This window comes from Manis pentadactyla, chromosome 3, assembly GCF_030020395.1.
Source record: "Manis pentadactyla isolate mManPen7 chromosome 3, mManPen7.hap1, whole genome shotgun sequence".
In the NCBI taxonomy this organism is placed as follows: Eukaryota; Metazoa; Chordata; class Mammalia; order Pholidota; family Manidae; genus Manis; species Manis pentadactyla.
In genome coordinates, this window is record NC_080021.1 from 107,040,313 (window position 1) to 107,054,073 (window position 13,761).

Here is a 13,761-nt window from a genome sequence, read left to right on the forward strand (position 1 = left end):
ACAGTTTTCAATGACTACATAACAATGAATATAGACATTACAGAACTAGTGCTCAAAGGCATTAAAAACCTCGGGGGAGAGGTTGATTTCCAGAGTTGCCATACCATATTACTTAGAATATCTAGCTCTCAACAAAAAGCTATGAAACACACAGAGAAATAGGAAAGTATGGCCTATGCAAAGGAAAAGAAGCAATCAATAGAATCTGTCTTGGAAGAAGCCAAGCTGTTGAACTTACTTCACAAAGACTTTGAATTAGGTATTATAAATATGAGAAAGAACTAAAAGAAATCATGTCTAAAGAATTCAAGGGAAGTATGGGAATGATGTCTTACCACATAGAGAATATCAGTAAAAGTGATAGGAAGAGTATTAAAAGAAAAAACCAACCAACTAGAAATTCTAGAGTTGAAAAATAAAATAACTGAAATGAAAATTCACTGGAGTTGCTCCATGGCTGATATGAGCAGGCAGAAGAAAGAATCTGAATTTGAAGATAGGCCAATTGAGTTTATCCTGAGGGGAAAGGAAGAAAAGGAACTGGTAGAGTAGAGAATAGGGAATTAATGGTAATTCGTTTCTTTTGGGGAATTAAATGTTCTAAAATTTAGATGGTAGTGGAGGCTGTAGAACTTTATGAATACACTAAAAACTACTGAACTGTACACTTTAAAACAGTAAGTTTCATTTTACATAAATATAGCTAATTTTGAAAAAATGGAATAAAAAGTAGAGAAAAGCTATTGTTAATATAAACTTATGTGCTTTTCTGAATGTCTCATTTTACCAACTTGAAACTTATTTCAAAATTGTCTAGATAAGAATTGCATGGCGAATAGCTTTGTTAAAAACATGACAATTAAAGTATACAGGAAACAAACAGAGTTCTGCTTTGATAATAATAATAATAACAGGGTCTTCTACATGAACTTACTTCATGATTAACAAATAATAGGCACTCATTAACATATGGTTGTATGGCAAAATTATGGTGAAAGTAGAATACGGTGTGTTTTTCTTACACAGAAAGTAAATTATGGAAATCACAGCTGTCTGTGGATTTAACAAAATATTTGTAGGTTTCTTTAAGAACATTGTTTAATCAGTTGTTTCATTTCAGCATAGAACTATAAAGTGAATGTGCTAGTTTCTTTTCTACTGGAGGTATTTCACAGGTGTTACTCTTCATTCTACAGGTGCTTGTGGTGGGTTTCTGAGGACTGGAGATGCGCCAGTCTTTCTTTTCTCCCCAGGCTGGCCTGAAAACTACAATAACAGGGAAGACTGTATGTGGCTTATTCAGGCTCCAGACTCTACTGTGGAACTCAACATCCTTTCTCTGGACATAGAATCACATAGAACATGTGACTATGACAGACTTGTGATAAGAGATGGTGAGAAGCATTTAAACAAAATAAAAAACTACCAAGTGTCAATCCTGACATAAATTTAGTTACATTCAATTATTATCATACTTGCTTTCTACCCTCATCTATTTGGGGTGTAATTTCACAGATACTGTGGTCAATGAAGGCATCAAATTCCAGATTTGGCTGCAATTTCTGAAGAATGTAAGGAAAGTACTAAAATGCATATAACAAAATAATCCACATCCTATGTCAGGAATAGCATTACAGTTCTGTGGGAAAGTACTACCTTTGGCTAACGTAGGAAATAGTGGTCTCAGTTTCCCCATTGTGCTGCTTTCTTGTTGAAAGGCCTTGTAGATAGATCTTTTAAACTATACCAATGGTTTTAAGACCCAAGTGTGAACAAGTAAATTGGCCCTCCATCCCAGGGTAGCTGTAGGCGTTGCTGCGGCCTTCCCAGCAGAGCTGAGCCACTCTCCACCTGCTTATTCATTTCACAGGGTTGTCCTGATTCAAAACTGAATCAATTGTTTCCAGACTCTGCACTGACAAATTTTGCATCCCAAAGATTCCTCCAAAAAGAGGTTCCATGAAACTGCACTGTGCCTAGGAAAAGTTGAAAAAATAAAAATAAATAAAGCAGAAAAGAAAAATCATTACATCAAAAATCAGTAATCCTTTTATCTCTTCCTAGATCTGGAATGTAATTTCTTTACTATCTTAGAGAAGTCATTTAGTAGCATGGCTTTGGGTCTCTGGAGTTAATTAGCCAAGGGCCTACACCCTTGTTGACTTTTTACTTTATGCCCCATGGCAAGTTATACATCCTCTCCAAGACTGTTTCCTGTCTACAAAATGGGGATAACAGTAATTCCTACATAATAGTGTTATTGTGAAGATAAAATCAGGTATTATATGTAAAGCACTCGAAGTGGTAATAGCAGTTGCTCAGTAAATGCCAGCTACTAGTAGTCTTGGGGCCTGGGGTTCTACATCTCCAAATTGAGGAGGTTAGACGAGAGAGAGAATCATCCAACTACCTTCTAGCCCTGACTTTTAACTGTCTTTGGACTGCACCTCACTTTAAAGATTGGGCTCATCCCTGCTACCATCCACATGTTGATTTACTGAAAATACTAGAAATACCTCAGTATTTATTATGGATACTGGGGTGGGGGCGACAAACCATCCTGTGGTTATTGGGTTATCTACTGACTAATCAGTTAGTTGATCAATAAGTATTTAGGATAAATGTTTTTTTCATCAGTCTGAGGTGAAATTTAGAAAAGAAATAAAAATCAATAGACCCTACCCAGTCTCTCTGAGAGATGAAATAAATGTGCAGAAAATAAACAGCAACATATAATAAACTTCAAATGTTTGTGATATAGATAGAGAATAAGTCAACAAAACCAATTTGGGGTGAAATGTGTAGCAAAGTAGCATAACAATAAGAAGACAGTAAGTGCAAATGGAGTTCAAGAGGGGAACTTTGGAATTGTAAAAAATACAGAAGTTTCCAGAGGTCAGAAACCCTCCAAAGAATACATTTTGAAGCAGCTTGTTTTATAGCTATGCCATTGCGTTTGTAATTACAGAAAAATAACTTGTTTTCTAAAGTAGTTAACAATGAGTACATTTTAATAATGAATGGCCAACATCAAAAGGATTCATTTTGCTGATTGTGTTAAAGGGCAAATTTCCTCCTGTCTCATATTCTATTTATATTTTTATAAGCTTAAAATGTATTAATTCTCTGCCTCAGTGAAAAAACAACATATTTCTCAGCCAAGGAATCCAAATCTGTATAGTCCCCTTTGGTCCATCCTAGCTTTGACCCAAGCAGTTGCTTTGATGAAAACTTATATCCGAGAGAATGAAAAGGAAAAAGGGGCCCGAGGTGACCCAGTGCTCCTTTGCATTCCCCTTGGAAGCCCACACTGGCTGAAACTCTCCTTTTTCATAGTCCATGCATAGACATAAGTGTGTTCTTTTAATAGCAAAATGAATAAACAACAACACATATTTCACTTATTTTAGTGAAAAGTAAGGAAAAAAACACAACCAAAACCCCTCTGGAGCTGAGGGGGAAGGTCATATGAAAGTTGCACACCTCTTTACAAATGAGCTTTTTTTTTAACATTGGTATAGGATCTGAAGCTGAAGAATCAATCTTTGTTCGCTTTTGGATTCTTGACCCTCAGCAATCAGAGCAGCTTAGAAGGGTCTCTAACAATGTTGGCACTGGTCATCCATCACTTCCTAGCCCCACACGCTCTGATTTTGAGTTGTGCCAGGAAGAGCTGTTGGCCAGTTTTTAGATATACAGTGGAAACTAGCAAACAAATCTTTATCAAAAGGATAAAGAAGCAGGCAGGCAGCACCATTCCAAGCTGCAGCCAGAATTAATTCAGCCCTGAAGTGACCTTATATTTGGGGGTCCCATTATCTCCTGGGAATGGTGATCCCATTATCTCCTGAAAATGTGTGAGCTGCTTTGGCTGGATCTCAAGTAATGCTGGAGCAGGTTCTTAAGACGTCGTATTTTGACACTGCTCTTTCCTTCCTTGTCACAGGAGACAATAGCATGGCCCCGCAGCTAGCAGTTCTGTGCGGCAGAGAGGTCCCTGGGCCCATCCGGTCCACCGGAGAGTACATGCTGATGCAGTTCACCTCAGACTTCAGTGTAACCAGAGCGGGCTTCAACGCATCCTTTCACAGGAGTAATACGTTCACGCGTTTTTATGAATCTCATCTCATCTTATCTCATCTGACCTCATAATCTCTTTCTCTCTCCCTGATATGCTCTGCCCATTTTTCCGTGCTAGGACACAGGGTGTAAGTCAGACACATGAGCCTCTGCCCAGCCTCTGGGTGGCTATCTTTAAGTCAGGTACTGAGTCCCGATCCAAAAAAACTGTGGCCAATTGTATGAAAGGATCACTGTCTCCAGGTCTCTGGGTGAGGCATCTCCCCCCAAGGAGACCTGTTCATAGTAGGCACAAGAGTGAGATCTTTAAAACGAGTTTTCAGCCTAGTTAAGAGTAGGAACTAGAAGACAGCTCACATCTATACACACTTCAAAGGAAAAATAAGTCAGATTGTCTTCAACCTAGGAAATAATATAGTAATAAAAGGTAATATAGTAAAAAAAAGTAATAAAAAAACAGAGTAATATAGAAAGTATTTTCAGAAATCCCTTAGCTGAAATCACCCATTTGAAGGTTGTTAGGAAGAGTCTGTGGCTTTTGAAATATGAATCTGATGAGCCAGAGAATGTGTACAATATACGGGAAGCTGTCACGTGTAGTGTGTTGCGACCCAAAACCTGACAAAATGTGAAGTCCAATGATAACTTAAGTCCAAGCTAGATTAAAGTTAAAGAAATAGGCTATGCAATATTGAATACTGAAAAACACTCAGGTTTTTAACCAAAAAACATGATTTTTAAAGTAGATTCTCTATATAGGCATTAAAAATTAATCCAACATTTCCTCCACTAGTGTATTTGCCTTTTGTAGAGTAGGGAGCAACTGAAGGTAAATTATCTTCCTGACACCCAAGCGAGTCAGGCTGCAGGGTAATTTAAAAGAAAGGGCTTTGGGATTAGACCTAAAACAAATACCACCTCTGTGATTTAAGTAGTGTGAACTGTTGGCACTCACTCATTGGTGAGCTGTTCAGTCCCTGAAACTGGCAGATTAGTACCTGCCCCATTCATTTTCTTTTCTCAGTTCCCAACCCCTCACTCTGTTGGGTATGTATGTGTGACAGATATATACACACACACACACACATATGTATGTGGGGGGTGCATATGTAAAAAACTTCATGTCATTTCAAGCTTCATGTGAAAACTGAACTCTTGATTCACACTCTTTTCTACCCTTCAAACCTGCTTATTCCACTCTTCAAAATCTTAGTAAATGGAAAGCACATTCTTCCAGTTATTTAAGTAAAAAATCCTGGAGTCATTCTAGATTCTTCTCTTTTTCTCATGCCCTACATCCTAACCATAAACAAATCACAGTGGTTCTACCTTCACAGTCCATCTGGCTTTCAACCACTTGTCCCCATTTCCCGCTGCCATCCTAGTTCAGCCACCTACCATCTCTCCTGGGACTCAGACAATCAACTCCTTGTTGAACAGCCTGCTTCTGCTTTTCCCTATCTCTCCTTGTAGTCTAGGTATTGCAGACAGAGTGATCCTTTTAAAATTTAAGTCAGGTCATATCATTGTGATTCCCAAAACCCATTGATGTATTCCTCTCTTATTTGGAATAAGATCTTTCCATTTCCAGCATGACCTAGCCTTGCTATCTTTTGGATCTCTCATTCTGGCATCCATAATGTACCACAAACACATCACACCTTTACACCACTGTATTCTGAACTGGAATGCTCTTCTCTCACAAAGCCATATGGCTTGATCCCTCATTTCATTCAGGTCTCTGCTTGGATGTTACCCCCACAACAGGCCTTTTCTAACTTCCCCAGACAATATTGTACCATTCTCCCGACCCCCCATTCATTTTTCTTTGTAGAACTTATCATCATCCCACATGTTAATGTGTGTTTATGGTATGTCTTACTTATCTATAAAGTAAGCTTCATGAAAATAAGTAATTTGTCTCTATTGCATACTGTAATATCCTAATCTTGGCAAAAACTCACCAAAATGAATACCCAATAGAGTGTGCTAGATAGATGCTTGCTGTGTTCATCATTTATAATACTTTGGTCCCAATTAGTCTCAAACCACACTTCTACTGCCTATACTTTGAAAATTCTCAAGAAAATCAGGAAAGCATAAAGATCCTGTTGTAAATGTCATTTAAATAAATGAATTTTGTTTTGTCCTGGGAAGCTTGTGGTGGATATCTGCACGCAGACAGAGGGATTATCACATCCCCTAAGTATCCTGAGGCCTACACTCCCAGCCTCAACTGCTCCTGGCATGTCCTGGTACAGAGTGGGCTGACCATTGCTGTCCATTTTGAACGGCCCTTCCAGATTCCAAACCGAGATGCTTCTTGCAGCCAAGGGGATTACATGGTGGTAGGTCATGCTTGCTACCTTTTCTAATTACTTTCCTTGCAGACTTCATTCAAAAAACAAAATGATGATTTTTTCTCCCCAGGACATATATCGATAGGACTCTTTCTTTCTCAATATGAAGGAATTTATGCAAATCTAATTTGTCTTCCCAGCTAAAAAATGGGCCTGATGTCTATTCTCCACCCTTGGGACTCCATGGCGGGAATGGCCGTTTTTGTGGCAACCGTCCTTCATCCACTCTGTTCACCTCAGATAATCAAATGTTTGTTCAGTTTATTTCTGATAATAGTAATGAAGGACAAGGATTTAAGATCAGATATGAGGCAAAGAGTTTAGGTGAGTATTTTCACTGAGATTATTGTCTACTTTTCCTACACTTGCTTGGTCTTCTTTGTTTAAATAGATTTGAGAAAAAATGTGCAGAGTTTGCTTTTCTGAACTAAGATTAATAATGTTAATAAGAATAGCCATCTATTATCAAGTACTCACTATATGCCTGAGACATTCAGTGTCTCATCAAGACTACTTTCTAAGGAAGGCGCCATCATCCCCACTGTACAGGTAAGTAAAGTGAGGCTCAGATCTTTCCAAGGCTGCTTATCAAGAGAGTGAACAAAATGAAATTCTCCATGAGTGGAACTGATCTTAGGGATACCCTGAAATTCCTTAGTCCTTTCTGTATAAACTGCCTAATTGTAAGTTACATTCAGTTATAGAAACATTGTAAGAATGATAATTGCATTGTTTTGTAAGCATTTGTAAGCTTCCTTTTAAATGAACAGATAATCCTCTGATTCTATTATTACTCATCTAATTATATATTACAGTAGTGATCTTTAATTACTTTTACTTAATTATACTTGATTATAATTATATCTACTGTAATGACTTAATTTTTGTGACATTTATTTTTATATAATGTTCAATTGAAAAAATAAGTATAAATAGCATAGTTTTAAAAAAGAGTAATATCAGTAGAGATTAAGTAGATCTTTGCTTGTCCTCCAAAATTAGATAATATGGATTTCACAAAAATCCTTTGACCTCAATCTCAGATTCCTGAATATATTTCAAAAGACATATTAATCTAAATAAGCCATACATTCTGCAAAATGTCAGCATAATTTTTTCATTTTGAGAAAGGTGAAGAAATAGTCTCCAACTGACACAGGAAATCATCTAATAGCTTGAGCAGGTGTGTTGATTACAGGGAATGCACTTCTTTTGCTTCCCAGTACACACAGCTCTGACACTTGGAAGGAGCCTTTAAAAACAGCCCTGTGAACACCAGCACCATCACTCTTTAGTGCTGTACAAGGAGTTTCTGATCCCTCCCTTTCTTCACATTGAGCTTTGCTGCTGAACTGTGAATGCACAGGATTTCACCTGCTACTGAGGCTTTGTAGAGCAAGAGGGCCTTGAGTCCAGGGAGTAGACTTCAGCCCACTCGGCAGAACTCTACTTAACCCATTAGATGACTCTGTCTTGAATTACATTTTTAAAGTCAACATTTAGTGATGATTCAAATACACTAAGAGTTGATTTGCAAACACTGACTCTTTTGTTCTTTGTGGATTCACTATTCATGTAAGGATGTGACTTCTCCCCATCTTTCTGCCTTTAATATTAGACCTAAAGGTCTGTGGATTTCAAAACTTCTTGCTCAGTAAACAGCATGACCATTTTTGTTTCTCCCAACTCTCTCCTTCATCCTTTCCCTAACAACTGTCAGCCTTCTACTTGCTCTGTCTTCCCAGCAACCTACTTCTATGCCACTCCCATTTATCAGCCTTTAATGTGCGCTATTCTGTGGACAGCTTCTGACAGCAAATTCACCTAGCTCTGTACATCTTTCTTTCTCCAGAGACACTTCTTCAGTATGGTGGATGGAGATTTTTTATAACTCTGTACTTGATGCTTTTTATTCTCACCTGATGAACTGGCTTATTAATTAATGTATGAGATATTTACTAAATGCTTCATCCCATGCACACTACCATATTCTATCAAGGACTTCACAGTGCAGAGGACAGAAAAAGACATTGTAAGAACAGGTGTGATAAGTGCCCAGGGACCTTGCCCACCTGGAGATAGGGAGGCCAGTGTCCAGGGCAGGTATAAAGACAGACATACAAATTACTTTATTAAGGATTGTGACAATAAGGGGTGATGCACTGAGGAAGGGCCATCGATTTTCATTCTAAAGGGGAGCTGAGATTGCAGAGGGAGTGGGGAGGAGAAGGCTCACAGTGGAAAGCCAGGTTCACAGAGCTTTTGGCATTTGTATGAAAAAGTGGGGAGTGATTGCTTGGTGTGTTGAGAGTGGAGAATGTGCATTTGTAATTGGTTTTCATGAATAGTTTGAATTAGATATAATCACAGAATTGCATTTTTTCAAGGAGAGTCTGAATGAAAGACCAACAGAAAGAGTTCAAAGACAGTCAAAGGAATTTGCAGTGCAGGGTTTCACAGATGAAGTAATTCTGGGTAATGACAAAATTCAGGATATGACCCTAATGGCTGAATGACAGTGGAAATAAATGTCAGTAGAGTTTAGCAGATCCAATGTCTGTGAGGCTAACTTACTAGGTTCATCTCTTTGGCATTGTAAGTACCCAATTTACTCTGGCCTGGTTTGTTTGCTGAAAGTGCCCAAAAATGTTTATTGATAAAAGGAAAGTATTTTTATGTAATACTATGGTCTGGTAGAAAAGAAGTATAAGAAGCTCATTTATCTTCTTGCAAAAACTGGCTAATGAATTCTATCATGCCATTCATCTCTTGCTCTTCAAATACATCTGAATCCTGAATAAATATAATGAGTGAATGCTCAGAAAGCTGTACAAAAATGTATCTACTTAGTCTTTCATGTATAGGCTTATCTAAGGGGTGGATGTGTATTAATGCCTCCATGATTTTCTACTGCATGTTACTGTGCAATAATCATTTTGTTGGCTTTAAGGAAGAGTTATGTTTCTGATGAAAATTTATGGTTCGGTAAATTAAAAAGTGACACACATGGTAGCTCCCTCGATATCAAATTCAAGATTTATTTGCTTAAAAAGGAAATGAGGATAATTCCACATGAAACAAAATCAAGATTAGAAGTTCAGATAAAGAGACATTAAAAATGATATTGGCAGTTGACTGCATCCTCTTTCTCAAGACTATAGATTGATTTAACTGTGTTTTCTGACAGCTTGTGGGGGCACTATCTACATCCATGGTGCTGATTCTGCTGGATATGTGACCTCCCCCAACCACCCTAACAATTATCCCCAGCATGCTGATTGCATTTGGCTCATAGCTGCTCCTCCTGGAAAGCTCCTAAGGCTACAGTTTGAAGATCAATTTAATATTGAAGTAACACCCAAGTAAGTCACCTCCATTTAACTTTTCTTCTACCCAGAGTTAGTATTCTTTAGCTTTCATGTCTCAGAACATTTTCCTTCTTTTCTCAGCAGCATACACTGCATAGAAAATCTAGGGATGGAGAAGGAAATGTTTTACACCTCAAGCCTGAAAACATTGCCTGCCAGCCACTCTCACGCTGGCTTAGCAGATGATGTACAAATATTCTGTCCCTCGTGACCTGTGCACATCCTCCAGGAGACTGTGACAATGGCTGTTTCAGATTTATGTTATCCATTTTTCCTCCCACAGAAAAAATACAGTGTCTCTGGTCAAGGAGTATTTATTTTCCCAGTCTCACACTCAATGTCATAAATTATAAAATATCCATTTAACAAATGGAAATTTTGTTATACGACACCAGGAGTCACCAGTGTCAGAGAAAGGATGAAAGCCAGTACAGTACACTTTCCCAATCTTTAATAAGAATTCTTAAAATTTAATAAAGAATTCTTTAATAAGAATTCTCTGTACACCAGAGAGTAAGTCTTACTATATTGAACACAAAGGAAATAACTGCATAGATTGAAAAAAATCTGTTTTATTCTCTTCATTTCACAAAAGCATGTGTACATTTGCCTGAATATACGTATGGTATGAAACTTCAGTAGAAGAGCTTCTGCTTTCCATTTCTGGTCTCCTCACATACTTCCATTCTCCCATTCAGGGAGCGTTAATTGGATGATTGACTTTCTCACACAATAATGGGTAAATTTTGGCCCCACTTTTGTAGACAGAAAATTACAGCAGAGACCCTATCAGCCTGGGTCAAAGAGCTGTCAAGAGAGTTCATCTTTGTCATGCAAAATGTGTCCTATCATCTTATGAAACAAAATACTTGGTTTTTAAATTCCTCGGGATTCATTTGCAAATGCCTTTTATATTTGTGAAACTAATATAGAACATAGAAGACAAGTAAATATTCTTCACTGTGGTTCATTTAAACCCTGTCTCTTTGAGCTACTAACTAAAGAACATATTATGATTAGGAAAATATTATGCAGCGTTCCAGCTTAAACAGACTCTGTCATAGTGACTTCTGCTACAGAAATGACAATTTAATAATGCTTGTGGAGAAAGTTAGTTAAGTCTTTATTATCAAAATATGTCAAAGCAATTGACTTTACATATTAGACAGAATTTTCTTTCCTCCTTAGCTGTACATCAAATTACCTTGAGTTGAGAGATGGAGCTGATTCAAATGCACCAGTACTTTCCAAGCTTTGTGGGACATTTTTGCCCAGCAGTCACTTGTCCTCAGGAGAGATGATGTATTTGAGATTCCGGTCTGACAACAGCCCCACGCATGTGGGATTCAAGGCCAAATATTCCATAGGTAACAGTATTTTTTACACATTACACATGTAATTAAGTATTTAATTACATTAAAACTTTAAAAAAACATACTATTTAAAAAAAAGTCTTTCTGCCTAATTTTAATAATCATTTTAATTATAGAAATAAAGAACATAAATGTTCAAGACTACAAAGTCATTTATTGATTTTAATTTTAACTTTGTTTCCTTTTTAAAAGATTCTCTTTAGTGGAGTTGAATATTTTGTATTTTTTCTCCTAACTTGCTTGTGAAAAACATTCAGTTAAATCAAATTCTTGCTAATTCCTCTTAACATGAAATATTATAGTATTACTTTAAATAGCAAAGTTCTTTTGTAATCAAATAACTATATTTAGAACAGTAACTTTGAACTCCTCATCATTATTAGATAATTGAGATGTTTTTCCTCTTACTATCTAATGGCAGATCAGTCAGTACACAAAAAGCAAAAAATGTCTCCTTAGGTTTTGATTTCCTTAATTAAAAAAGGAGCAATAAATTGCATGCTGAGGACTCACTATAATATGGTCACAACTACACAGAATTTAATTTCTGGTGGGCCCGAACACTACCCAAACATTTAATACAGCCAAAATTCAGAAAGCCTAGTTGTAGCAGTGTTTAACCTACACTATAGGCCAATTTATGGCCTGAGGCAAGTTGTATATAATTCAATCAAACTACCACATCCAGCTGAGAAGAAATAATTGAAGAGTAATTTTCAAGGCCCTGACATACCAGTTACTGAGTAGAACGTTTATTTGATAAACTAGGAATGACTGGCATTGCTCATCAATCACAGCTCCCCTGCCACCTAAGCTGGAACCTGGTCTTCAGAATCACCAACACAGGGTACACGGCAGGCCCTATAAAGATAGCAGTTGGTTCTTGAAATGAACAAGAGAACTAATGAGATGCTGCAAAATATGCCATTCAATAGCTTGTCCATCCTCCATTTCCCTTGATTGGATTGAACTTGTGGTGCCATTTATCTACAGCAATAGTAGATTTTAAGCAATAAGGCAAACACTAATCATTTTCAGAATTTTTAGAATTTCAATTCATATTCACTTGGCACCTTAAAGTTTTTAGATGTGCTTTTTTTAAAAAAAATAATAAACCACTATAATAGAATATTCCTCCTTTTTTGTAGCCCAGTGTGGGGGAACAGTGACAGGGCAGAGTGGTATCATTGAAAGCACTGGATATCCAACACTTCCGTATAGAGACAATTCATTCTGTGAATGGCATCTCCAGGGTCCCTCAGGACACTACCTCACCATCCATTTTGAAGACTTTAACCTTCAGAATTCCTCTGGCTGTGAAAAAGACTTTGTGGAGATCTGGGAAAATCATACCTCTGGTCAGTGAAATATGTCTTCTGTCTTTCGGGGGTGTTTGTTTTCACAAGTCCTCATTCAGCCTCCTAAATTTACTCACTTCCAATAAAGGCAAAGCGGTGTCTATTCTTTGCAGAGAAGCAGGGGGGGTCATTTAGGTCTGGGCACTGCCAGCTTTTCTCTCCCTCAGCTCCTACCCATAAATAGTGGGTCTCCAAAGCCCTGGATGTCATTGTAAGCTTGTCCTGGAGGCCACACTGAGAGAGCCCTGTATTGAGAAGGCAGCCTGTCCCTGCCGACACCTCCCGGTACCACATGCAGTTGAGGGGCAATTTACAGGGTAAAGAGAGGAACTGCATCCTGGAGGTGACATTAGATGGACGCTTGTCACTCTGTTGCTCAGAACTACTTCTTAAACCAAATGAGCTAGACTTCCTCATTGTGCTGAGAAGATGCCCTAATTGGTTGCAGTTTTTGTTAGACTTACATATTTGAATCTGCTGATGTTTATTTGTGTCTGTCCTGCTTCTCCTATAGAGGTTGCCATTTCTTCATGGGCAGGGTTTTGTCTTTCATTATTTTTTTCCTACTTGCAGAACACCTCAAGTAGAGGTAAAATGAAATTAATGTATACATACTTAATTATTTGACTCTCACAGGAGATTTATTGGGCAGATACTGTGGAAACACCATTCCCAACAGCATAGACACTTCTAGCAATGTTGCTGTGGTCAGGTTTGGCACAGATGACTCTGTTACTGCCTCAGGATTCAAGCTACACTTTGAATCCAGCATGGAAGGTAAGTGCTTTGATTCATTAACGAACTACACTTAACCGTTGTGAGCATTTAGTAATGCATGTGATTGTTGAATCACCAGTTGTGCACCTGAAACCAATAGAATATTAAAACATGTATATATATGTATGTATGTACATACATATTTATATAAATTGAGCACCTACACTGGATAGGCACTCTGCTAGGCACTGGAGTTAGCAGTAGTTGAGAAAAAAAAGTGTCCTGACTTCTTGGACCTTGCAGTTTAGTGGTGAGGCAGACAGTAATCAGTCACATCAGCGTGTGCAGACCACATTGTGACCCACGCTGTCAAGGAAAGGAACTAACACTGCGTGAGGTGGAAGGGCGGAGAATGGTACATACATATGGCTCATCTTAAGAAAGCCAGTTGATTAGTCCTCCAGTTAATCAAAATTTGCATTTGAAATTCCTTGACAAACTCAAA

At 37.8% G+C, this 13,761-nt stretch overlaps 1 protein-coding gene across 3 annotated transcripts in view; it reads left to right on the plus strand.

The window, feature by feature from the left end:
• CUBN (cubilin) overlaps positions 1-13,761 on the plus strand; it is a 257,655-nt gene that overhangs the window by 168,575 nt on the left and 75,319 nt on the right. For all 3 annotated transcript variants that reach the window (XM_057498263.1, XM_057498265.1, XM_036889071.2), the window contains exons 40-47: positions 1,197-1,394; positions 3,947-4,093; positions 6,238-6,428; positions 6,581-6,764; positions 9,628-9,802; positions 10,997-11,175; positions 12,330-12,539; positions 13,176-13,316. In XM_057498263.1, the coding sequence (XP_057354246.1) occupies positions 1,197-1,394; positions 3,947-4,093; positions 6,238-6,428; positions 6,581-6,764; positions 9,628-9,802; positions 10,997-11,175; positions 12,330-12,539; positions 13,176-13,316 (1,425 nt within the window). The remainder of the gene's footprint in view (positions 1-1,196; positions 1,395-3,946; positions 4,094-6,237; positions 6,429-6,580; positions 6,765-9,627; positions 9,803-10,996; positions 11,176-12,329; positions 12,540-13,175; positions 13,317-13,761) is intronic.